The 25,251-nt window shown below is 50.5% G+C and overlaps 1 protein-coding gene across 2 annotated transcripts in view; it reads right to left on the reverse strand.

Annotated features, from left to right (window-relative positions):
- Nucleotides 1-25,251, reverse strand: part of EYA2 (EYA transcriptional coactivator and phosphatase 2) — a 266,192-nt gene that overhangs the window by 42,288 nt on the left and 198,653 nt on the right. For both annotated transcript variants that reach the window (XM_043553792.1, XM_043553793.1), the window contains one exon: nucleotides 4,373-4,462. In XM_043553792.1, coding sequence (XP_043409727.1) covers nucleotides 4,373-4,462 — 90 coding nt within the window. The remainder of the gene's footprint in view (nucleotides 1-4,372; nucleotides 4,463-25,251) is intronic.

A 25,251-nucleotide genomic window follows, 5' to 3' on the forward strand; every position in this document is an offset into this window, starting at 1 on the left:
GAGGCTCCCCACGAAAGGGCTTTCAGGGTGAGCGCAGTTCAGTGCCTCCTGAGGACGGTCGCCACGGCTCTTGAGCCCTAAACACACGGGCGTCAATCAAGCCCACACCCTGCACGGCGACCCAGCCAACATTTTGGACGGGGGTCCCTTCCCTGGATTTTACCGCACCGCGAGCAGCTCCTGCTCCAAGGCGAGGTGGCCGCGAGAGAGGCGGGAGGTACTTGTGGGTATTTGCGCCCAGGCTCCAGCTATCTCTGTATTGCGCGTACCGTTTCTGAGTCGTTGTAAAATCCAGAGTTGGGCGAGCTAGCTGTATTCTTCTAGCTCACAGTAGCGTAAATGACAATTGCCCAATTTAAACTGCCCTCGCACCATGGCCCCCCCCGCCCCAATCCCAGTGGCACATGCAGGGCAGAGGCCCATTTACGGCTCACGTACAGCGTGCTGGGCTCCGTGCGGACGGCTTCCATCTATCTCCCATCATCATCACAGCCTGGAAGGCAGGGGCTTCCCTTCTACCCATTTAGCAGATGAGGTGACCGAGGCCAAAGGAGAGGGAGAAACCTGCCCGGGGCACACAGCCAGGGACTGGTGGGGCCAGGCTCAAAGGCAGACGGGGCTGATAAGCAGGTGCTCGCCCTAGACTCGGGACGCGTACCCTGGCTAGCCTGAGCTGCAGCTGAACTTGACACCTACTGTGTGTCTGCCAGTCCCCCTACGCCTCCGATTCTTCCCCTCGAGTGCGTTCACACGGGGGTCCGGGCACCTGACTTGGCCAGATGCAGATCCCTGCTTTCCCCCGGCAGCCAGAGGGAGCCTCTGAACCCCAAGTCGGATGGTGGAGCTCTCCTGCTCGAAACCCTCCAGGGGCTTCCAGTCACCCTGAGAATATCGCCCAATGCCTCAGGATGGCCCGGACCCCCGTGGGATCTGCACCCACCTTGGCCCCCCCCCCCGCCCACCGTATTCTTCCCTGCTGATGCTCCAGCCTCCCTGTTTCAGGAACCTGCCAACTTGGCCAGGCCTCAAGGCCTCTACCCTGCTGTTCTCTCTGCCCAGCACACTCCCTGCCGGGACACCCACACGGCTCCCTCACCTCGTTCAGGTGTCTGCTCAAGCGGGAGAGAAGCCTGGGCTGCTTGCATCAAGTGAAGTCACAGCCCCGGGACCATCTCCTTTCCTCCCTGACTCTGCTGGTCTCCGGCGGGGGCCCTTCGTCTGACGGTACATATTCAGTTGTTTATATTGCGCGTCCCGCACTGGAAGGTCCGTGCTTCGAGGGCGGGGATCTTGTTGCGTTTGCCGCTGGATCCACGGCACTTAGAGGAGGGCCCGGCAAACGGCAGCTTTCCCTTAAACCGCAGCCGCACGCGAGAGCCAACCCCGATTTACAGACGGCAGTGCAGGCTCAGAGCGGAAAGGGGTCTTCTGCACTCTGTCTTCTAAACCCCACCGTCCAGGCGGGCACTGGCACCAAGCACCTCTCCCGAGTCCCATCAGCCTCCTCGGGGAGCCCCGGGAGGCTGCCCCCCCCCCCCCCTGGATTCTGACACAGGGCTCCCCGCACCAGCAAGCGAACTGTTGGCGCTCGTGTGAGTCTCAACTTCTCCATCGGGTGGCATGGTTGCAATTCTGCCGAGGTGCCCTGGGGGCTTCTGGCACTGGGGACGGGTTTGAAAAAAATTCAGAGAAGAAAACCAAACTGGCTTCCCTAGGAGCTCCAGTTGGCCATGAAATCCGTTCGCCAAGAGGTGTGACTTCCACTCCGGAGCCGAGGAGGAACGGCAGAGGGGGAAGGCTGAAGACATTGCCTCGAAACACACACACGTCAGTCCAGCATAATGCCCGGCTCTGAGCCTCCGGTTCAACCGACGCTGAGAAAGCCCCTACTGTGTGTCTGGTGTTAATTCAAACTCCTGTATCTGCCGGTTGGTCTGGTATCTTCCCTGGGGTGTCACAGACGCCTCAAAGCCTGCGTGCCCACCACACTGTCCATCAGAGAGTGGCACTGTTGCCCTGGTCAGGCCAAGCCCAGGACCCTCACCCCTGACTCCTCTCTCTCCACCCCCCCACATCCAACCCATCAGGAGCTCTCTTGGCTTTACCGCCATCCCGAGGCCCATCTCCTACCGCCTCGGTCCCGCCCATCTTTCTTCTCTTGCTCGGACAACTGCAGTAATCTCTTGGCTGGTCTCCCAGCCTCCACTGTTCCCCTCCTCTTGCCCATTCTCCACGCAGCAGCCAGAGTAGTTCTTTTAAAACATAAGCTAGATCAGGCAGCCTTTCCTGTTTACTGCTCTCAGGCTCCATGGCTGTCCACAGCACCTAGAATAAACTCTGATGTCCAGGACCTGTGTCTGGCCCAGAACTCCACCTCCAGACTCATTCAACCCAGTTGCCCCCACGCTTTCACTTCTACGCTGTGGTCACTGTGGCCTTCATACCACTTCCCACCCCAGGGCCTTTGCATGTGCTGGTCCCACCCCCCTACATCTCCGCCTGGCTGGCTTCTGCCGCCACTCAGGCCTTGGCTCAAGCGTCGCCTCCTGAGAAGCCTCCCCTGGCTCCCTCGAGAATGCTGCCCCCCAACCCTACCCGCCTGTCGCCCATCACTCACTATTTTATCTCATTCTTTTCTTTACACCCTTTTCATTAAATGAACTTCCTCACGGATGGATCTGTTTGGTTGTTTACTGCTGAAGCTCTGGGGACTGAAGGTGATACAGCGGTGGTTCCTGCCCTCATGGAACCGACATTCTAAGGAGGAGATTGTGAGAGACCAAATCTACCCTTGGCTTTCTAAGTACAAGAGCCAATAAATTCCTTTTCTCTTTTGCTAAAACCAATCAGGTTTCGCTATTTGCAGGCAGCCCGCTCTTCATTATATTAGGCTCCATAAATCCTTGCTGAATTCAATTACCACGTCCGTTTTGTTTTGCTCATTTATTCTCTCCCTCTCCCCCTCCCTGCTCCCTCTTTTCCCCAAGACACGAGAGGTCATTGTAAAGGGAGCCTGCACATTGCATCTGGCTAAAGGGACAGTCCTGGGTCTGATGGCTCACGGACTCCCCACTGGGCCAGTGTTCTCTTTTGTCATCAATGCGTCGATGAGTTTCTACACAGACCCTCTCTTTAAAACAGATGTTGGACAGAGAACATCAATTCCATTTCACGGATGGGAAGGCTGAGGCCCAAATGGCTTGCCTAGGCTGCACGGAACACAAGATTGTTCAGTTCGGCAAGGATTTCCTCCTCTGGGAATCCAGGGCTGCAGACCAGAAAGGAAAACCTGTATCCTTTCCTGATGGTAAACAGGATTCATGCTCTGGGCCCCACCAGGACAGTTCTGGAATTCATAGCCTTCATAGGCCTGCTTTACAGGCTAGTCCCAGGGTGTTTTGATTCCAGGAAAAAAATAGCCCTGCTAAGATAAATAGGAGTGTTCTTTCACACGCCGTATAATTTTGGGTTCCCTTCCTTTTTCAATCTGTTAAACCAATCATGCAAATACAATTTACCGAGCCAGAAGGTTCCCACATTAATCCTCTTATCGACCCAAAGAACCCTTCTTCACCTTGGTGAAGGCTGCTTGCTTTTTCATCAGAGCTAAGGAATGCATCGCCTTTCCCTCCTTGCTTTGGCTACCAGGAAGCTCAGAGATTAACCTCTGAACTTAATTGCAGGTGGTGGCCTCAGCCAGATATTTTTGCACAAGTGCCTTACCCTCAGCTTTCTATTGCTCTGCCTTTGCTTTAATAGTTCAATTTTAAATATGTTTTTTTTTATTTGAAGTTCTTCTCAAATCTTTCCGCCACAGGCCGGGTATAAACAAAGGATTCAAACTTATTTCTGACGCTGTCCTCCCCCTTTTCCCTATGTCCTTTGCCACTGGCTTCGGGGCCCAGGAGCTGACACTGAATAAGCACGGTCCCTCTGTCTGCGCTCACTCTCTTTGTAAAACACGTTTTCAGGGGGATGTAAAAGCGTCCATGCCGGCCCGCTGCTCATTATTACTGACCCAGGAGGATCTGTACTAATTTGCCTTAACAGACTTATCAAATAGCAAATTTCGGGAGGAAGAAACTACACAGCCTTTATTAGATCAGCGAAACGGCCGTGGACGTCACCACCAGGGCAGAGAGACGCCCATTAGCCACAGGGGGGGAGCTGGGGAGATCAGCTGGTCAAGCGTGTTTTCAATAAATTGGCGCTGGCCACCGTTTTGTGGCTTCTTGGGGGTCGTCAGCAAAAGCTTCTAGCCTCCAAAGGAAAAAGGAAACACAGACAAGAGAAGAAGCAGCGTCTCTTCCCCTGCAACCAGACACAGGCCACCAACTACGGCGACTACGACACAAAACGGGCAGTTCCAAACCTCCAGGTCGTTGAAGAACAGGTGGGTATCTGCAAGGTTGAAGATCATTTCTTCCATCATCAGGCCGATGCGCACAGACGTCGTGGTGTCCTGGTAGAAAGAAAGGACAGAGTCACACGCCAGCGGGACCTCCCCCGTCCCATCCCGCCACTGTCAGGCAGCCCAGGTCGGTTCTGAGGGGCTCACACGTGGCCTAGGCTGTGTCAATGTGTTTTCAAAGGTTCCCTCCCGGCCCTCCTGCTTTCCGGGAGGCCTGGACGACTGCAGGGGAAGCAACGTAAACTATGCAAGCCCACTGGGAGAGCTGGCCTGTCGATTCTCTCTTTATGACAACCTCTCTACGGATGCTGTCTTACTCTTCCCGATACATGAAGTCCCTCTGTTATCTAGCAAATGGATTAATTACAAAAATGAGCACACAGGGTGCCCTGGGTGTCTCAGTCAGTGAAGAGTCTGACTCTTGATTTCTCTAGGTCACGATCTCAGGGGCTGTGCAATGGAGCCCCGCGTCGGGCTCCGCGAGCCTGCTCGGGATTCTCTCTTGCTCTCTCTCTCTCTCCCTCCCCTGCTCTCTCTCTCTCTCTCTCTCTGTCTCAAGAATAAAGAAATAAACTTAAGCAAAAAGAAAGATGAGCACACAAACTAAACCCCATTATGGTCCATCCATACCCTGGAAACCTAGCCCACTTGATTGAGAAAGTGAAGTCCTGCTAGAATTACTTGAATCTACCTCCAAGGTATTAAATAACAAAAGCAGATCGCACCATGTTATGTGTGAAACCCAACTGTGCAATGAAGGGTCCCTTCTTTCTCCCTCCCTCTCTTTTCTATGCACGTGCTATGGTAGACTGCATTACTGATCACCCATATTTGGGGTCCCTTCCTGGGGAGCTTTGCCCTGTAGGAGGGGGGATCCTCACTGGGGGTTGGTACCCAACCCCCACGGGCCCAATCTGGCCTGCTGCCTGTTTGTGTATGGCTTATGAGCTAAGAACGACTTTTTACATTAAAAAAATATATATGTTTACTTATTCGAGAGAGAGAGAGAGAGCGCATGCGCGTGAACGAGTGGGGGAGGGGCAGAGAGTGGGAGACAGAGGGTCCGAATCAGGCTCCATGCTGACAGTGGTGAGCCTGATGCGGGGCTTGAACTCGCGAACTGCGAGATCATGACCTGAGCTGAAGTCGGATGCTCAACCGGCTGAGCCACCCCGGTGCCCTGACTTTTTTTTTACATTTTTAAACAGTGTATTGTCTGTGGTTGCTTTTGCGTTTTGAAGGCAGAGGTGAGCAGGAGCCACACAGCCCCAGTGTCCTGTAGAGACTGAAATATTTACTATCTGACCCTTTGCAGGCAAAGTCTGCCGGCCCCTGATATATACCCTCCCTGTTGAACTTAGATGTGACCATGTGACTTGTGTCGGCAGAAGTCATGCTTCAGCTGTGGTCAGAAGCTTTCAGAGTGAGTGCACGGTTGGTCAGGCTCTCTCTTCCCAGTTCACAAGACTAAATGTTCCAGAGGCAAGATAACGTGGGTCAGAGCTGCAGCAGATCAGAACGGGCATGAAAGAGAAGTAGACGAGATTCGGGGGATGTTTGTTACTGCAGCATAACCTCACCCATCCCAACTGATGCACATGAAAAATACTTGGCACGATGGTTCTCAGCTCTGGCTGCACGCCGTCATGATTAAGAGCATTCAAAAATCCTGATGCTCAAGGCCCCGCCGCAGACCAATCAAATCAGAATTTCTGAGGGTGGGGTCCAGGCGTCAGGGATGTTTAAAGCTCCCTACCCGATTTCAACATGCAGCCAAGGTTGAGAACCACTGGTCTGAAAGGATCTTAGTGATATTCCTGGTTCGCATCTATTAAGTGCTTTCTCTGTGCCACTTTACAAATGAATCCATTTAATTCCCACAAAGACTTAGGGGTAGAGCATTATCATCTTCCCATTTTACAGATGAGAAAACGGAGGCCCCAAACGGTTGGGTAACTTGCTCAAGGCCCGGCAGCTGGTGGAGTGCGGGGATTTGAACCCACGTCGTGTGGCCCCAGACCAAAACTGCTTCTGAGGCGGGCTTGGAGGGGCGGGGGTTGAAGGAGGCATGCAGGGGACCTTGTGCTGCCTGTCACTCCATACACTTCTTTTCCTGTTTGCATTTTTCCCCGGGCGGCTGTCTGACCTCTATTATAAAAAATAAATAATTAACGACGTAAACCCTTCTTGACCCTTAAAGAAAAAGGGAAAAACATGTCGCTGGTGACGTCAGCTTCACACACACAACTGTGAAGAATCAAGCCCAGGAACGCAGCCATTAGGTGAAACACCTCATTAGGGCCCCCAAAGCCAAAGCTTAGCACTCTGGGTCCTGGCTGGAAGGCGGCGGGGTAGAGAGCTCCGTGAAAAATGAAGGGAAGACAAGGAAAACAAACGTTTCAGGGCCAAGCAGGGAGTCGTTCTGTGACCCGGGAAAGGACTTTGGGGGGGCTTCCACGCATGACTCATCCCCGAACCATTTTACCTCTGCGCAATTGCACATTCCTTCTTGGCAAGGCTGTGCACCTAACCACGGACGACCAGCCCGCAGCACGCTAGACAAGAAGGGAGAAGCCGCCATCCACACTCAGCTGCTAAAAGGATTTAGTAGAAAAACGTCAACTCCCAGGCCAGCACGTAAAACAGGAAAAGTAATTATTGTATGCGGAAGGGTCTGTCTGTGAAAAGTATTCTGTACGGTTAGACGAAGGCAAATACTCAGTATCGATAAGGCTGGAATCGTGTCTTATCGATACTGGCAGGATGTGGAGAGAAAATCTGCATGTGTGCGATGGGGGCTGGGGCGAGAAAAGAGAGCTCAATTCTCATCTTCTAGCTCGGGAGGCCAGGGAGCATGCCTAAGACAGGAAAAAAAAAACCATCAAGGAGTGGTACCATAGGCAGGCTACTCAGAAATTTGGAGGTATGGGGCGCCTGGGTGGCGCAGTTGGTTAAGCGTCCGCCTTCAGCCAGGTCACGATCTCGCGGTCCGTGAGTTCGAGCCCCGCGTCGGGCTCTGGGCTGATGGCTCAGAGCCTGGAGACTGTTTCCGATTCTGTGTCTCCCTCTCTCTCTGCCCCTCCCCCGTTCATGCTCTGTCTCTCTCTGTCCCAAAATAAATAAACATTGAAAAAAAAAAATTAAAAAAAAAAAAAAGAAATTTGGAGGTAAATACCAGAAGAATCAGCAAGAGTGGAAAGTTGTGGCCTCTGGGCAGAAAGAAACGGTGTGGTGGGGTCCACTGAGGACTGCTGCTTCTCATGACACTTTTCTTTGTAGAACTGTATGAGTTTTAAACTATATGCGTGTATTTCCTGGATTAAAAAAAAAAAAAACTAAATAAAGGGGAACGTGGGGCACCTGGGTGGCTCAGTCGGTTGAGCGTCTGACTCTTGGTCTCAGTTCAGGTCAGGATCTCGGGGTTCGGCTTGTGAGTTGGGGTTCCTCGCAGAGCCTGCTTGGGATTCTTTCTCTCTCCTTCTCTCTCTGCCCCTCCCCTGCTCACATGCTCTCTCTCTCTCAAAATAAATAAATAAACTTAAAAAAAAAAAAAAAGGGAACATACTTAGTAATTCTACTTCTCACTGTCTACTCTAGAGAAAGGCCATACCTATGAACAAGACAGAGTTTTTTGTAAATAGCAAAAGATTGAACAATTTAGCTGTCCGGCCAAAGGTTACTAGAAATATAAGCTGCAGTATATTCATTTGGTGGAAAACTAAATTCAATGGGAAGAAACGAACCACATCTCTGCATATTAACATGGACACGCCCCCCCCATAATACTGAGTGAAAGCAACAGTTTTCTGAAAGTTATATACTGCATTAGTTATTAGCATTTACTAGAAACACATAAAATGCTACTACATATTTTCCACAGGCACTTCTATATTTATAAATATCTGAAAGGATGTACCAGAATCCTAACAGTTAATTACTTCTGGAAGGCAGAGAGGAGGGGACAGGAATTAAAGGTAAGAATGAAAGTAAATTTTGGGGTGCCTGGGTGGCGCAGTCGGTTAAGCGTCCGACTTCAGCCAGGTCACGATCTCGCAGTCCGTGAGTTCGAGTCCTGCGTCGGGCTCTGTGCTGACAGCTCAGAGCCTGGAGCCTGTTTCCGATTCTGTGTCTCCCTCTCTCTGACCCTCCCCCGTTCATCTCTGTCTCTCTCTGTCTCAAAAATAAATAAACGTTAAAAAAAAAAATTAAAAAAAAAAAAGAATGAAAATAAATTTTAACATGAGCTACAATATTCTAAAATGTTTTGAAAGAGAAAGGATTCACATACAGTATAATTAAAAATTAAAACAAAATTAAAAAAAACACCCTTTTTTAACCTTTATTTGTTTTTGTGAGACAGAGAGAGACATATAGCGCCAGTGGGGGAGGGGCAGAGAGAGAGGGAGACACAGAATCCCGAACAGGCTCCAGGCTCTGAGCTGTCAGCACACAGCCCGACGCGGGGCTCGAACCCATGAACCGCGAGATCCTGACTCGAGCCGAAGTGGGACGCTCAACCGACTGAGCCACCCAGGCGCCCCTAAAACACCCAAATGTTTCTGAGGAGAACCTTTAGGATACCAGCTATCCCTTGACAATTCTCCTTGTTTCAGATTTTCCTAAAATCTGCTTGGATGCTGCCTGGAGATTGTTTTGAACTCCGCTGGTGGGACCTCTTTCCCATGAATTTGATAAAAACTAGGGGTTCAGGGGTAGAAAAGTCTGGAATAACCCAAGAGAAGCACAACTGGTAAGTAACACAGAATGTGACCCAGGGCCAGACCACTTTATCCGAGTAGAAAACGTTCTTCCAGGATTGCAAAGACTGAGAAACTAAAAAAAATTGGTGGAGACTCAGCATTAATGAGTGTGAAACACGTCCGGAGGAAAATGACCGGTTTTATCCTGTGTTATCGGCTGAACACGTCCCTCATACGCTCCACAAACATACCACCCTGGTCTGTTGGCTTCGGTCACTCTGAGCGGCTTGGAGGGGGATCCTCTGATCTAGCACATCTCCTTGGCAAACAAGGCCTAAAATACGGAAGCCTTCGTGCCATGTTCTTCAGCTCCCAACAGGCCACTGACCCATTCAAACCCGCTCTGGTCCCTCTGCCACCCTGGGAAGCAGTGGGGTTTAAATGAGCTAGCACATGGGGACACGCAGCCTGGTATACAGCAGGCACTCCATAAGCGCTCGCCATTGTCAAAATCCCCCAATCGACTTCCTCGAACCCTTAAGCAAAGAAGCTGTTTCTGTGAACCCAGCAGAAACACCCTAAATCAGATGACATTTTATGAAAACCACTTTAAAAAAATTTTTTTTTTTTTTTTAAATTTTTTTTTTCAACATTTATTTATTTTTGGGACAGAGAGAAACAGAGCATGAACAGGGGAGGGGCAGAGAGAGAGGGAGACACAGAATCGGAAACAGGCTCCAGGCTCTGAGCCATCAGCCCAGAGCCCGACGCGGGGCTGGAACTCACGGACCGCGAGATCGTGACCTGGCTGAAGTCAGACGCTTAACCGACTGCGCCACCCAGGTGCCCCTAAAAAAATTTTTTTTTTTAAAATGCTTATTTATTTTTGAGAGTGAGAGAGACAGAGTGCGAGTGGGAGAGGGGCAGAAAGAAAGACACGGAATCTCAAGCGGGCTCTAGGTTCCAAGCTGTCAGCACAGGGCCTGATGCGGGGCTCAAACCCATGCACCATGAGATCGTGACCTGAGCCGAAGTCGGATACGTAACCTACTGAGCCACCCAGGTGCTCCCAAAACCACTTTAAAAAGAAAGATTTTTTTAACGTTTATTTATTTTTGAGAGAGGCAGACTACAAGTGAGGGAGGGGCAGAGACAGAATCAGAAGCAGGCTCCAGGCAACGAGCTGTCAGCAAAGAGCCCGACGCGGGGCTTGAGCTCACAAACTGTGAGATCATGACCTGAGCCGAAGTCGGATGCTTAGCCGACTGAGCCACCCAGGGGCCCCCTGAAAACCATTCTTAATCACTACACACTCTTTGGATTAAAAAAAGTCGGCTTGTTTAGGTTAATGTCCTAAATAAGCAACAGCAGAAACAGATTGTTTTTTAAAAATGATCCATTTAAACCAGAAGGGAGAACCGAGAAAAGGGATATTTTTTTTTTTCCAAAACAGGCTTCAGTTCGTACCTTGTCCACCAAAGGACCGTGGTGGGGGCTGGTGGGGCTGGGTGGATGGAACGTCATCTTTGTTAGACTTCAGAGTTTGGGGCTGGTTCTCTCCCAGGGAAGGCACAAATCAAAGGCCCTGCGGATTTTCTCAATGTGTTCTAATGACCTAGCAGATTTCCCAGGGTTCACATTAGACATGGAGGGCTGGGCTATGCGTGTGTTCATTCAGGGGGCTGACGCGGGGGCTCCACGCCTTGGCATCCGGCTTCGAGGCAGATGCTGTGGGCCTGGACGCAGCTTGGAAACCTAATTATTACGCATTCTTGGGGAAGGTCTCTAATGAGAGGCGGATGGTGGGGACTTTCTCCACGAGGGCTGGGCTAAGACCTGCCTCGTGGGGGTGCCTGGGTGGCTCAGTCCGTTAAACGTCTGACTCTTGATTTCGGCTCAGGTCATGATCTCACGGTTTGTGAGTTTGAGCCCCGCGCTGGGCGCTCTCCTGTCAGCACAGAGCCTGCTTCGGAATCTCTGCGCCAACCCCCCCACCTCTATCTGCCCCTCCCCACCCCATGCTTTCTCTCTAAAATAAATAAACATAAAAAAAACAACAGTAGTTGTTTTCTACCAAGTGTCTCCATCGTGCCCACATTTACAAGCTTCTCATTTTAAGCCACATTCTTGGAGGTCTAATTCCCAATCCCTATAGATTAGGAAGCAGCATTTTCATTTCAAAAGGAGCCCAAGTTTTTTTGTTTTTTTTTTTTTTACCAAAAAGTTGTTTAAGTGAATCGCAACTCCCCTATAGAATTCCCTTCCCTGAGGTTCCATGTTTTCTGCTTTAAGAGTGTAGCATTTTTAGGGGCGCCTGGGTGGCTCAGTTGGTTAAGCGTCTGATTCGAGTTCAGGTCATGATCTCACAGTTCATGAGTTTGAGCCCCACGTCGGGTTCTGTGCTGACAGCTCGGAGCCTGGAGCCTGCTTCGGATTCTGTGTCTCCCTCTCTCTCTGCCCCTCCCCAACTCACGCTCTGTCTCTGCCTCTCAAAAATAAATAAAAACATTACAAAAAAAAAAAGTGTAGCACTTTTGTCATAGGTGGTTCCAATGAGTGCTTATTTATTTATTAAATGTTTTTATTTATTTTTGGGAGAGAGAGACAGAATCCGAGGCAGGCTCCAGGCTCTGAGCTGTCAGCACAGAGCCCGACACGGGGCTTGGACTCACAAACCATGAGATCATGACTTGAGCCAAAGTTGGACACTTAACTGACTGAGCCACCCAGGTGCCCTGGTTCCAATAGGTGTTTAATTCAAAGAAGTGAGATCCATACTTTTTTTTTTTTTTTTTTTTTTTAAAGACAGAGAGAGTGCATGAGGTGGGGAGAGGGGCCAAAGGAGAGAGAGAGAGAATCCCGAGCAGGCAGAGCCTGATGTGGGGCTTGATTCCATGACCCTGGGATCATGACCTGAACCGAAATCAAAGAATTGGACGCTTAACCCACTGAGCCACCCAGGTGCCCCGACCCACACACTATTTATCTGGGATCACAACAACCCTTTGAACAAAAGGAAGGCACAGCCTCATCTTGTCCTGATGCCTTAGGTGACTCTGGTCCTTTGGGTTCTTTCACAGCTCACTCGGTAATAAGAGTAATAACTGACCTTTGAGTGCTTTGGGGTAGAGGCAAAGAGAGCGGGCTCTCGGCCAAACTGCTTATGACCAAGGCCAGTTCTACCGCTCACCAGCTAAATGACCTTGTCCAAGTCATTTCACTTCTTGTGTGCCTCTGTTTGTTATCTGCAAGATGGGTCGTTAGAGAGAGCAAATGGGGTTTTCAAAGTGCAGGTTATAATCCCTTTAGTGAAAGCTGACTTTAAAGGCCAGCATTAAAAAAGAAAAAAAAAAAAAAAGAACGGAAGAAATACAAGAGAATCTGTGGCCCCCTGTCTGTTTTTGTAAATAAAGTTTTATTGGAACACAGCAGTGCCCGTTTGTTCACTTAGTGTTTATGGCTGCTTCCGTGCTACAGTGGCAGAGTTGGTAGTCACCACGGGGCCTAGCCTAAAGCCTAAAATATTTATTATATCTTTATAGAAAAAGTTTGCCAATCCCTAGAATAGACAACAAAAAATCAGAGCATGTCATATACAGTAATGGTGAGCTTCTATTTCCGGTGGAGTGTTTGTGTGTGTGCGTGTTTGAGACAGAAGGGGCGAGAAAGAGAGAGAGAAGAGAGAGAGAGAGAGAGAGACGGAGGTGGGTCACGGTATAAAGCGCATTTCTTCCTGAGGCCAGCTTTGTGACTAGAACTCGGGTCCGATCTGACACCAGATTCCACAATCCTCCGGTTATGCCATGATGCCCGTTAACGGCTTCCGTGCTCTGAGGACGTGTCTGCCTTCCGTGGTTCAGCTGCGTGACTGGGACGAAGTGTGATGTCGCTCCTGGAATATCCAGATGTGCCAGGCCCAGCAACTGGTGGTCTCGGTTTGAGCTGAGCCGTTTCGTGGGTTTCCCTTGGGGTCCTGCTGTGAAGATTTGGAGGCTGTGTGCGCAGGAAAGGGTTAACTTCGGCAAGTGTTGCTGGAACCCTGCGCGTTCCTCGGGTCTGTCTTCCAGACTGGTCCTTGCTGGGCTGGCTCCCCACAGAGGAGCTCTGAGTCCTTGGGCCAGGCAGTCCTGGCTGATCCGACGGTTTATGCTAACAATGGGATCACGGTGAATGCCTGCTTTTGTTCTGCGGGGCTGGAGTCTTGAGTGGCTTGTGGTGCCGTGAGCCTACAGCAGGGGCCCCAGGAAGCCCCTGGACACCAGGGCTCGGGGGAGCTTCACTGCTTGGCGACTCTTGGCACATCAGTGCTGGCAGAGTCGCCTGAGCTCCACTGCGAGAGGACGTCTGGAAGGCGGTGCCTACGTTCTCCCGGATTTTATCCCACGTGCCTTTTCCCTTTGCTGATTTTAATCTGTATTCTTTCACTGCAATAAACTGTAACTGTGAATATAACAGCTTTTCTGAGTCCTATGGGTCCTTCTAACAGCTCATCGAGCCCGAGGGTGGTCCTGGGGGCCCCCAACACAGGGCCTTTATTAGACACTTTGAAAAAACACCAACCGGTTAAGAAAAGGGGCAGCATGATATTGTGGAGATACCTGATCTCTCTGGGAATGAACTTTCGTGTCTGTAAATAAGCAGTTATTAATTTTGAGTAAAAATAATACCCATATTGGCCTCCTAGAATGATTTCGTAACCCAGGCCTGGCCAGAACCAGAGTGACTCGTTCAGGGATGGTTATGTGGCCAGTGGGAGCCACTGAGATCTGGCCCCGGGACTTTAGCTGTAACCACGGGGAAAAAGGTACTTCTTACCCCTGGTGAGCTGGTGGAACCTGAGCTGGGGGATGCCGGCAGGGCCTCCGTGACGACGCACACAGATTCAGACAAAATTATTTGGTGACTGGATCCCACTGTTCCTGAAGTCTACTTCTGGGCATTTTGGTTACAGGAGCAGATCAATTTCCCTTTTTTGGCCTAAACTGACGTGTGTTGAGTGTTCGTCACTTAGAATCCAAAATTCTTGGCCCCGCTTGCCACCTCCCCACGACTGTGGGGAAATTGGGTGTTTCTAACACGGCCAGGGTCCGGTGGGCAAGTTCAAGTGATTCTGTGCATCTTTTTTCAGATTTTTAAAATGTTTATTTATTTTGAGAGAGAGAGAGAGAGAGAGAGTGGGTGCGTGCATGCACATGCACGAGTGGGGGAGAGGCAGGGAGAGAGAGAGGGAGAGAGAGAATCCCAAGCAGGCTCTGCACGGGGGGCTCCGTCCCACGACCTGTGAGATCATGACCTGAGCCGAAAGCAAGAGCCAGATGCTTAACTGGCTGAGCCACTCAGGTGCCCCTAATTTTCTACACATTTTCACAACGACCCAGTTTTGCACCTCTGACAGCCCCTCCCCAAGGGGATATAAATCAAGGTCCGGGTTATTATCTGGTCTTAGAGCATCAACTCCTTCTTCACACAAGCACTGCCTAATGAGGCAAACGGCCACCACACGTTGCCTCCACCCGCACAAGGCGTCCACGCCAGCGGCCACAGGCAAGGCGCTCCAGGAAGCAAAACCACCGAGAGCATCCATCATGGAGTTAGTGGGACCCGAGTTCAAATCCTGGGGGCTGCCATTCCTCAGGGATGTGACCTTGGATGACACGTTCACCCTCCCTGGGCCTCAGTTTCCTTATCCGAATACAAACAGTGAGCTCCTCCCAGGGCTCCTACAGGATAACGCAAGTGCTATGACCTGCTCCTGGTGCTTGGGTATTATTAGCAAAAAGCAGCAGGGGCCAGAATCTTCCATCAGAAAACGTTCCCTGCTTGGAAATTCCTGTGCAATAGTTTAACCTGGTATTTCCCAAACCATGGCCGTTCTTGTAACACCTTTGCAGGTTGTGTCGCACCGCAGAGGATTGGGGTTCATGTTTTCCTTTAATTCAGTTACCCGTCCCCGCTTTTTTTTTTTTTTTAACTTAAATGCATTTAGTTTGGAAACAAGCTTGTTATCATGATGTAAACGGCAAATCCGTTCCACTCACTGTAACCGGAAGGTAAGCAGAAATATCAGGTCCCTGGGGCTGCCTTTTTCAGCCTGCCCTCCCTGGTCCCCCACCCTCCCACCCCAACTTCTTCCTTCTGTCCTCATATCTCCTCCTACACGCTCCTATCTTCTGCCTCCCTCTTGGAACGGCCCTTGCGATCACACCTGCCACAGAAGGTAACAGTCCCAGGTCCCGGGGACGGGGGCGCAGACATCTTTCAGGGGCCGCTGGTCTGCCTTCCACATCAAGCGATGACAAAATTACAACTGGCTGCTCTTCTGGGTACATCATCATCTCACGCACCAAGTTGTGATTCTCAAGAGAGAGCGGCCCATCCTTCCAGAGAGTCACCTGGCAGTTTTTGGTGGTCATAATACTTGGGCGGGGGGGGGGGGGGGGGGGCGGTACTTGGGAGTCTGTGATCTACATTGTGATACATTAACAGGAAATGTATATTTGGTTTTTGTCCCTTTTCCTGGCTCCTAAACCCCTGGAATTTCTGAGAGATAAGAGAAACAAAGGTGAACTGGGTATCTTCTTACTCAGGACCAACCTCTTTCAACCACAATGAGTTTATGTTAACGAGCTGACTTTTGGAAAGCGCCTAAACAGGGGGGCTGGGTTGCCAGGGGCACCAACTAGCGATTAGAGGGCTGGAGCTTGCAGCCCCCTGACCTCCAGGGAGAGGCTAGACGTTGAGTCCAATCACTAATGGCCAATGATGTAATCAATCAAGGTGATGTGATGAACCCTCCATAAAAACCCAGTTCATCTATTAGCACAGGCTGGCTCCAGATTTTCTTCTCCTAAGTGCAAATCTTCTTAAAAATTTATTTTGAGAGGGGCGCCTGGGTGGTGCAGTCGGTTAAGCGTCCGACTTCAGCCAGGTCACGATCTCACAGTCCGTGAGTTCGAGCCCCGCGTCGGGCTCTGGGCTGATGGCTCAGAGCCTGGAGCCTGTTTCGATTCTGTGTCTCCCTCTCTCTCTGCCCCTCGCCCGTTCATGCTCTGTCTCTCTCTGTCCCAAAAATAAATAAACGTTGAAAAAAAAAATTAAAAAAAAATTTATTTTGAGAGGGGCGCCTGGGTGGCTCAGTCGGTTGAGCGCCCGACTTCGCCTCAGGTCATGATCTCACCGCTTGTGGGTTCGAGCCCCACCGCGGGCCCTGTGCTGCCAGCTCAGAGCCTGGAGCCTGCTTTGGAGTCTGTGTCCCCCTCTCTCTCTGCCCCTCCCTCACTCATGCTCTGTTTCTCTCTCTCAAGAATAAATAATAAAAAATAATAAAAAATTTATTTTGAGAGGGGCGCCTGGGTGGCTCAGTCGGTTAAGTGTCCGACTTCGGCTCAGGTCATGATCTCGCGGTTCGTGAGTTCAAGCCCCGCGTCAGGCTCTTCCTCATCAAGAGGGGAAGATGCTGAGGGAGGGAGGAGGAGCAAGTGTATCTGTGTGCTGGGCTATAGATAAAGACAGAGAGCTTCCTCTCTCCCCCACATCTGTGGTCTGTGAGACAGCCAGAGGGCCCTCTTTAAGGCAAAAATCAGAGCTGTTGTCTTCATTTAAAATCCACCAGCTAACATCTTTCAGTGGCCACCGTCGACTTTTCCTCTCCAACCCACCTCTCTGCTCCCCGACCTTGCCAAGCCCGCGCCTGCCTCAGGGCCTTTGGACTCCTCCTTCCCCCAGGTGCTTTCATGGCCGGCTCCTTTGTGACATTCAGTTCCCACTTTCAGTAGCAGACAGGCCTTCTCCGATCATTCCATCCAAAATAACCCAGATGCCAACCACCCCCGCCCCCCTCGCTCTACATCTCTTACCCTGTTACTGTTTTTAATAGCATTTGTCACCGTCTGGGATGATCTTTCTTATTTATGATTTTTGGCGCTTCTCCCTCAACCAGAAGGCAAGCTCTGTGAGAGCTACTGCTATGGCCCCCGAGCCTGGAACACAGCCCAGTAAACAGCAGGTGCTCAGGTAAGTTATTTTTCAAACAAACGTACGATTGTACGTGAGCTTTACACGCATTACCACATTTCCTCCTCAAATTATCTCTTCCCTGTTTTACAGATAAATCAAGATGCGAAGTGACAGAGAGACTTGTCCAGGGTCCCCCTGCTAATCAGCAGCAGAGCTGGGATTCAAACTCACGACTCTCCCCCCAAGAATCCAAAATCTTAAGCACTTAACGCATGGACCACATCTTCACAGGAATTAACATGAAGTATCTTATTCGGGGGAAGAGAGGCTTAAGGCACATTATAATCAGGTTTTTCTTTTTGTAAATGCCTGCTTTAAAACTGTCGATGTCTACTTTTAATGAAATAAATGGTCTGTGTAAGTAAATCACACTTGCAAAGTTAGGAGGAATGACAGGTAGCCGCTGTGTAAAAATCACAGCGCGGACCCGTTCCTCGGGTCTCAGGCTGGCTTGCCTTTCTAATAACTGCTGGGCTCCAGAGAGGATAAAAGGAGGGCCCAGGGGTGGGAAAGGATCTCCCCTTATTGCCTCTGGGCATCTGTGCCTTTCATTTCCTGGACTTGATATGGAAAAGCAAAGTTCCCCGGTAAATCCCTCATTTCTGAGCTGCCCTCCTCCCCGCCCTGAGGGCCAGGCCTCGGGAACCAGACACCTTGGCGGAGATCGGAAATCAGATCACGTTAGCCTCCCCCCCCCCTTTGGCAGCCCATAACTTTTTAGGATGTCATTGTAGGAGTCAGAACGGACCAGCTTTAGGGCCTCTTTAGAGGAGGGCCTCTTTAGAAGAGGACGGGGAAGTCCAGGCTTTGCTCCAAGCTGCTCGGATTCTGACATCCTTAAGTGCCAACGCCAGGTTCAGTCTCTGAGCCGACCCAGTCCCACATGCAAGGCCCCCTGGACTGCTGGCGTATCCTTCCTGCTCCAGACACATCTTTGCACTGTTCCCAGGGGAGGGAAGCCTTGGTGGCTCTAAAGAGGCATCCGGGGATTTCTGAATGCTTCTAGTGAACCCTGCTTTGTGCTCCTCACGAAGCATTTTCTTTTCTTTAAATGTTTATTTTTTGAGAGAGAAAGAGAGCGAGACAGAGTGCAAGCAGGGGAGGGGCCGAGAGAGAGGGAGACACAGAATCCCGAACAGGCTTTAGGCTCTGACTGTCAGCACAGAGCCCGACGCGGGGCTTGAACCCATGAACCTCGAGATCGTGACCTGAGCCGAAGTCGGCTGCTTAGACTGAGCCACCCAGGCGCCCCACGAGGCATTTTCTTTTTTTTTTTTTTAATTTTTTTAATGTTTATTTATTTTTGAGACAGAGAGAGACACAGCATGAATGGGGGAGGGGCAGAGAGAGAGGGAGACACAGAATCAGAAGCAGGCTCCAGGCTCCAAGCCATCAGCCCAGAGCCCGACGCGGGGCTCGAACTCGCCGACCGCGAGATCGTGACCTGAGCTGAAGTCAGACGCTCAACCGACTGAGCCACCCAGGCGCCCCTCCCACGAGGCATTTTCTTAAAAAAACCTGTGTAACAAATCGAGGTAGATGTCTGGGAACCTGGGAAGTGGTCTTCAAATATGCATGCAAAGTTCATCAATAGCTAATGCTTGGCTGAGAACTCTTAGTACCTTACATGAGTTTCTGAAAAACTTCTGGTGGCATGGTTAACAGTCAAAATCACTAAGATAATTAATTAACTTAATTAACTAATTATAAGCAATGTAAATGAGGGGCGCCTGGGTGACTCAGCTGGTTGAGCGTCCAGCTCTTCTTAATTTCAGCTCAGGTCCTGCTCTCACGGTTCGTGAGATCAAGCCCCGCATCGGGCTCTGTGCTGACAGTGCAGAGCCTGCTTGGGATTCTCCCTCTCTCCCTCTCCCTCTGGACTCCCCTTGCGCACCCTCTCTCTTTCTCAAAATAAAAAATAAACTAAAAAAATAAAAGCAATGTAGGGACACCTGGGTGGCTCAGTCGGTTGAGCGTCCGACTTGGGCTCAGGTCACGATCTCGCGGTCCGTGGGTTCGAGCCCCGTGGCGGGCTCTGTGCTGACAGCTCAGAGCCTGGAGCCTGTTTCAGGTTCTGTGTCTCCCCCTTTCTCTGCCCCTCCCCCACCTGTGTCCACACATCAGGGTTTTTCATCCTTGGTACTGCTGACATTTTGAGCCAGATCATGATTTGGCGTGGGGGGTGTCCCATCCACTGCAGGGCACGGAGGGGTCCCCCCTGCCTCTAGATGCCAGTAACACCCCTCACCCAGTTGTGACAACCAAAAATGTCTCCAGACTTCGTCACGTGCACCCGGGAGGCAAAATTACCATCAGTAGAAAGCCACTGCTCTAAGTCATTAAAAAATAATGAAAAAACTCAGTCCTTGGTGTTTAGTCAATCAGCTTTGTATTTATACAGTGGGCAACCTTATTAGTGAAACTAGCTTTCTAACTAATGATGAGCTACATTCAATGAAAATCTCAGGGCACCAGGGTGGCTCGGTCAGTTGAAGTGTGACTCTTGAGTTCAGGTCATGATCCCAGGGTTTTAGGATCGAGCCCCGCGCACTGGGCTCCGTGCTGAGTGCGGAGCCTGCTTAAGATTCTCTCTCTCCCTCTGCCCCTCCCTCCCACTCTCTCTCTCTCTAAAATAAACTAAAACAAACAAACACACACACACACACAATCTCAGTCTCCCAACAGTGAAAGGTGCCACTTTCCTGTCCCCAAGGGCAGTGTGATCCCATCACGGCAGCCAGACACCTGCCTGCAAATCTGTGTGTGACCGGGGCTCCTGCCCTCCCTAACTAGAAGGTGTGTGGCTTTGGGCACGTCACTGTGCCCGCTCCCTGTCTGGGTGTCGTGGGGGGTAACCACAGCACCTGTCTCCTAAAGTGATGAGGAGTCAGTGAGAGGACGCACGGAAAGCACTTCAGATGGGTGACAAGGCTGGGGACACGCTCCCCCGGCAGGCTCGTCCTTCTTATTCACAGAATCACTTCTCTGGGGCCTCACTGGCCACACCCAGCGTCGCCTCCGCTGTCACCTGAAGGGAAGGCCGGGGGGGCCCAGGGTGGGAGCCTGGCCTGGCATTTTGTGGTCGCGGCCCTCCGTCATCGCAGCAGACTGCCTCGAGCCAGGCCGGTGGCTGGCTGGGTACCCTGTCTGGGCTTGTAGACTTTTGTAGCAAAGGGCAGACCTGCCCACTCTGGAGACGGTTCACAAACACAGGCGACTTGCCCCCTGCATCTGCCTTGCTTTTCTTCTGTGTGTGTGAGCCTGACATCCCAACCTTCAGGACACGGCGCCTTGACACCTATTCTGGGACCTCTCCCCCACTTTTAAAGAAGAAAACCACAAACACACCAAACCAATCAAAGCCATCGCACCCTCCAAGCCAACTGGGCCTTTAAAAAAAAAAAAACAAAACACCACTGCCAAGTAGCTGTTTACAAGCTGAACAAATAATTACTCTGCCACAAGGCAGAAAAGTATTAATTAAAGCTATTCATTAAACCAGCCCCACTATTCTGTGGGGTTTATCTCGAGGAAGTGTCAGCCAGAGGTTAGGGACGGATTAGCACACAATGGAAGGCTTTGCCGGTGAAATCTCCTCCTTGCGGTTTGCTTCTAATAATCAAGTTGTCATTAAAGAAAGAATTTAATGATTTTAATTGGGTTTAATTACTTGGAAACTCCTGGAAAACAGATCAGTTTGTTTAAAAGAGAAAGACAAGAAAATGAGGGTTGTAGAGAAAAAAATAGTTTGATTCGCATGTTTAAACAGTGAAGTTAAAGAAAAAAAAAAAAGTCCCAACAACTTGACTTCTTTGGGCAGTTCCACAGGAGAACACAGAAAACAGAAAAGATCTTCTTAGCTCAGCAAAGGGGTCTATTTGTACTAACAAGAACGTTGCCCAAAAAAACTGTAGGATAAATCCTGTCACCACTGAGTCACAAGAGCAGCCACACTGACTACAAAGGCTTAAATCATGGTCAAATCGAAGAGAACAAAGGTGTCTGAACTGGTTCCTCTTTGGGAGTTTTAGCCAAGGACTCAGACTCCTTGATTTGTTTTTATCCTTTGGAAAAGAATGTTCTTTCTGCTGGAGGTATCTAGCAGCTTTTTTTAAAAAAATTTTTTTCTTAACCTGTTTATTTTTGAGAGACAGAGCACCAGCAGGGGAGGGGCAGACACAGAATCTGAAGCAGGTTCCAGGCTCTGAGCTGTCAGCACACAGCCCGACGCGGGGCTCGAACTCATGAACCGTGAGATCATGACCTGAGCCGAAGTCAGCCGCTTAACTGACTGAGCCACCCAGGTGCCCTGGGATCTAGCAGCTTTTAAAGCGTTTTTCTCTGGGATGTAAATTCAAAGGCAAAAAATTAGAAGTGGATCTGGAGGTCCTGGACGGAGCAGGGGGCCCGTCGTCCTGATCTGCCCAAATTGAGGGGTTTCCTGGGACTTGGGACTCCGAGTGCTAAAACTGGAAGGGTTCTGGAAGGATCCTACGCGTCGGTCACCCTAAGGTCAGTGAGCCACTGTCCGGGACCAAGGGCCATCTGATGGCATGGGAGACCAGCGCGTTTCTGGAAGTTCACGCAAGAGTTAGATCAGGGCCGGCCACCAAGCAAGTGCCTACTGCCTCTGTGCACCGGCGACACATCCTTGATGCTGGGCGTCTTCGTCTTATTATAATTAGCAGTGACCATGCTACTTCAGCGTATCGTCCACCCAGAGGACATTCTTATACAACCAGCCACGTGCTTCTAAAGACGCGGTTCTTCAAAAGACGTTTATTCATCTGTTCATCGTTATTTTTATTAAGATATTTACTGTTATTCTATAGACTGTTTGCTACGTAGCAGGCTCAGTGCCAAGCGCTTCTCATGTATTAACTCATTTAACCCTCCCCAGGGATGCTATGAGGTATTACTGATACTGTACTCAGGCTACAGCGGTGGAAACTGAGGCACAGGGAGGCAGAATGACTTGCCTGAGGTCACATGGCTAGGGAGTAGAGCTGGCTTTGAACTTGAGCCGTCTGGCTCAAGAGCCCATGTTCTAGACCAGAGGCGAACTTTTCTAGACCAGGTGGCCTTTTCTATAAAGGGCCAGATAGCAAGTATTTTAGGCTCTGTGGCCCATAGGGTCTCTATCATGTCTCAACTCTGCTGCTGCAGCACAAAAGAAGCTTTTGCCAATATATAAATGGATGGGCATGGCTGTGTTCCAATAAAACTTTATGTGAAAAAACAAAACAAAACAAAACAGGTGGCGAACCGGCTTTGGCCCACAGGATGGATACCGTTTGCCAAAGAAAATGAAACATGAAGATGTGCTGGAGGGTGAGGGAGGAAGAGAGAGAGCAGGACAGACTGACTGTGCCTGTGCGTGTTTGGGGGAGGCTGCTAGAGGTGGGGTGGGCAGGGAGGTCTCTCTGAGGAGCTGAGGGCAGACCCGAATGAAACGAGGGAGCCGGCCGCGGGGCGCTTAGGTAGCAGGAACAGCAAGTGCAAAGGCCATGGGGCAGGACCAAGCTCTGTGTTGGAGAAGCAGAAAGAAGGCCGTGGAGACAGGACCCAGCTCGAGGATGGTCTGCTCCGATCCCACCTTTTCCTCCCCTGCCACTCAGCCCTAGAGCATGTGACATCGGCTGTTTGGACCGTCCTCTCTCAGCCCAAAGGTTTCCTTTGTGTCAAGGATCAGGAAAGCGAGGGCGTTTGGCATGAGCCGATACTGGCATCGTTTCGGTCTGCAGAGAGGCTACCCATGTTACAAACACTGATGGTATATGTCCTGGCATGACCAACAATGCAAAGCATTTTACCCACCCCGCGCCCCCCCCCCCAAAGAGCAGGATGACGGTAGGAGCGAACAAACAACTGTTTTGAGTAGCAAAATCGATTTCCCCTTAAATGGTGACAGAGCCCTCGGCATACTGTCATCCGGACTCCCAGCACCTACAGAGGCCCTGAGAAGCAGCTGGAAGTCCTCCATCAGGACACAGGGTTCCTCTTCCCTCACACCCCAACTTAGCTGTCAAGATGCAGCATTGTTGAGAGTGACAGAAACTCACTCATCCATCCTATCATTTATTCCTCAAATATTTACGGAGTGTCTTTTATGTGCCAGGCACTGTTCCAGGCATTGGGGTACACCGGCAAGCAAAATAGCTATAGAAATGAACAAAACAAGGTTTGTAGTACGTTCGATGGCAGGGATGCCGTGTACGGCCGCACAGGTTGTGCACTGCATAACTCTAGGGGCACCATTCACACATACCGCCATGAAAGTGGCGCCTCCCAGCGCTGAGCAGTGTACATCCTGTGCTTCCGCCAGGCAGTGGTAAATGCTACAGAAAAAAATAGAGCAAACAATCCGTGCCATGTATGTGGACTATGTAGGGGGTGTGGCAATTTCATACAATGGTTAAGGAGGTTCCTGCTGAGAAGATGGCATTTGAGCAGATTTTCAGGAGGAGAGGGAGGAAGCCGTGGGGGAAGAGGAGCATTTCAGATAAAGAGAACAAAGTGTTCAAAGGCCCTAAGGTGGGAGTGGGTCTGGCAGGTCTGACTACCACTGGGGAGGCCAGTGTGGCTGGGCTAGAGTCGGGGAGGGGAGGAGTACTAAAAGAGAGCACACAGCCCACCTTCTGGTAACAGCATCAGGAGTGATTCTGGGGGAGCCAGAATTTCACCATGCCCTGTCTGTGTAGTTGTGAGGGAGCTAACCCCACCAACCCCCGGGGTGACTGGTTCAAGCCAGGTCAAGGACAGCTCTGTCCGCGACTTGGTTGGAACTACTGACCAAGAGATAGTCCATTCACCGGGGTTACTGAGCTGGTGGAATGTTGGGCTTATGCTGCTATGGGCTACTTTCGCCACCACAAATGAAAGAAAAACCGGGTTCTGCTGACGTTGCTTGAGGCTCTGGATCCAGCCATGCCTGAAGCCAACAGACCGCTGAACATTTTATAAGAGCCAGTGAATTCACTTTTCTGCTTGAGTCAGCTTGAGTTGGGTTTCTGTTGCTTACAGCTGAAGGCAAACTGATTTGATGGCTGATTATGGGGCACATTGAATGTGCTGTGCTAGAAAGTAGGGATACAGACACAGCATCCTTGCACTTTAGGGGCTAAAGTCGAGTTGGGGAGAGAGACAGGTAATGAGGTGATGAAACATCCAGTGATACATGCTGTAGGAGGGGGCAAGTGCAGGGTGCTAAGGGAACACACGGGAGGGATGCCTAACTCAGGACAGTCAAGGAAAGCTTCCTGGAGGCGGAGACGTTCAGGATAAGACCTGATGGCTGAGTGAGCATTAGCTGGGCAAATGGTGGCAAGTGACAAGAGCGTTCCTGGAAGAGGGAACAACATGGACAAAGGCCTGCGGTTTCTTTGGGTACCAGCAAGGCTGTAGCCTAAAACGTCCACTTGGGAGTCTCAGAGCTGAGGCAGGAGAGGACAGAAGGAGCTAGGTCTAGACGGGTCTGGAAGCCAGCCCACAGAGTTTGGACTTCATCCTGTTTTTTGTTTTTTTTTGGTTTTTTTGGAAGAGAGAGAGGACGAGAGAGAGGGAGGGAGAGAGGATCCGAAGAAGGCTCTGTGCTGATAGCCGTGAGCCCGATGCGGGGCTAGAACTCATGAGCCGTGAGATCATGACCTGAGCCGAAGTTGGCTGCTCAACCGACTGAGCCACCCAGGGGCCCCTGGACTTCATTCTGTGAATGAGGCACCAAAGCCAGCAAGACTGACAGAGACTGAGCAGGTCACTTAAATCAACCACACGGCCCAAGTGACACACACACGGCCTTGTTGTCTTTCGTTCTCCAACTCCTGTTGGAGTTGGAAATGTTTAACTTTCCTTTTCACTCTTCCTGGAGACAGACAACAGTGCAAGGGAGAGTCATGACAACGGATATTTGGCCTGAGGCAATAGGGAGTGGTAGGGACTGTGGCAAACTGGAGCCCAGCTGGCCCGTTTACAGGAGCGGCTGCCATGAAGCTCCAGCCAAGTGATGCCACGTGGGATTGTGGATCATGGCCAGACCTTCTGATTTTTCTTTTAAAAAAAATTTTTTTTTCAACGTTTTTTTATTTATTTTTGGGACAGAGAGAGACAGAGCATGAACAGGGGAGG

Source organism: Prionailurus bengalensis, chromosome A3, assembly GCF_016509475.1.
Source record: "Prionailurus bengalensis isolate Pbe53 chromosome A3, Fcat_Pben_1.1_paternal_pri, whole genome shotgun sequence".
Lineage (NCBI taxonomy): Eukaryota > Metazoa > Chordata > Mammalia > Carnivora > Felidae > Prionailurus > Prionailurus bengalensis.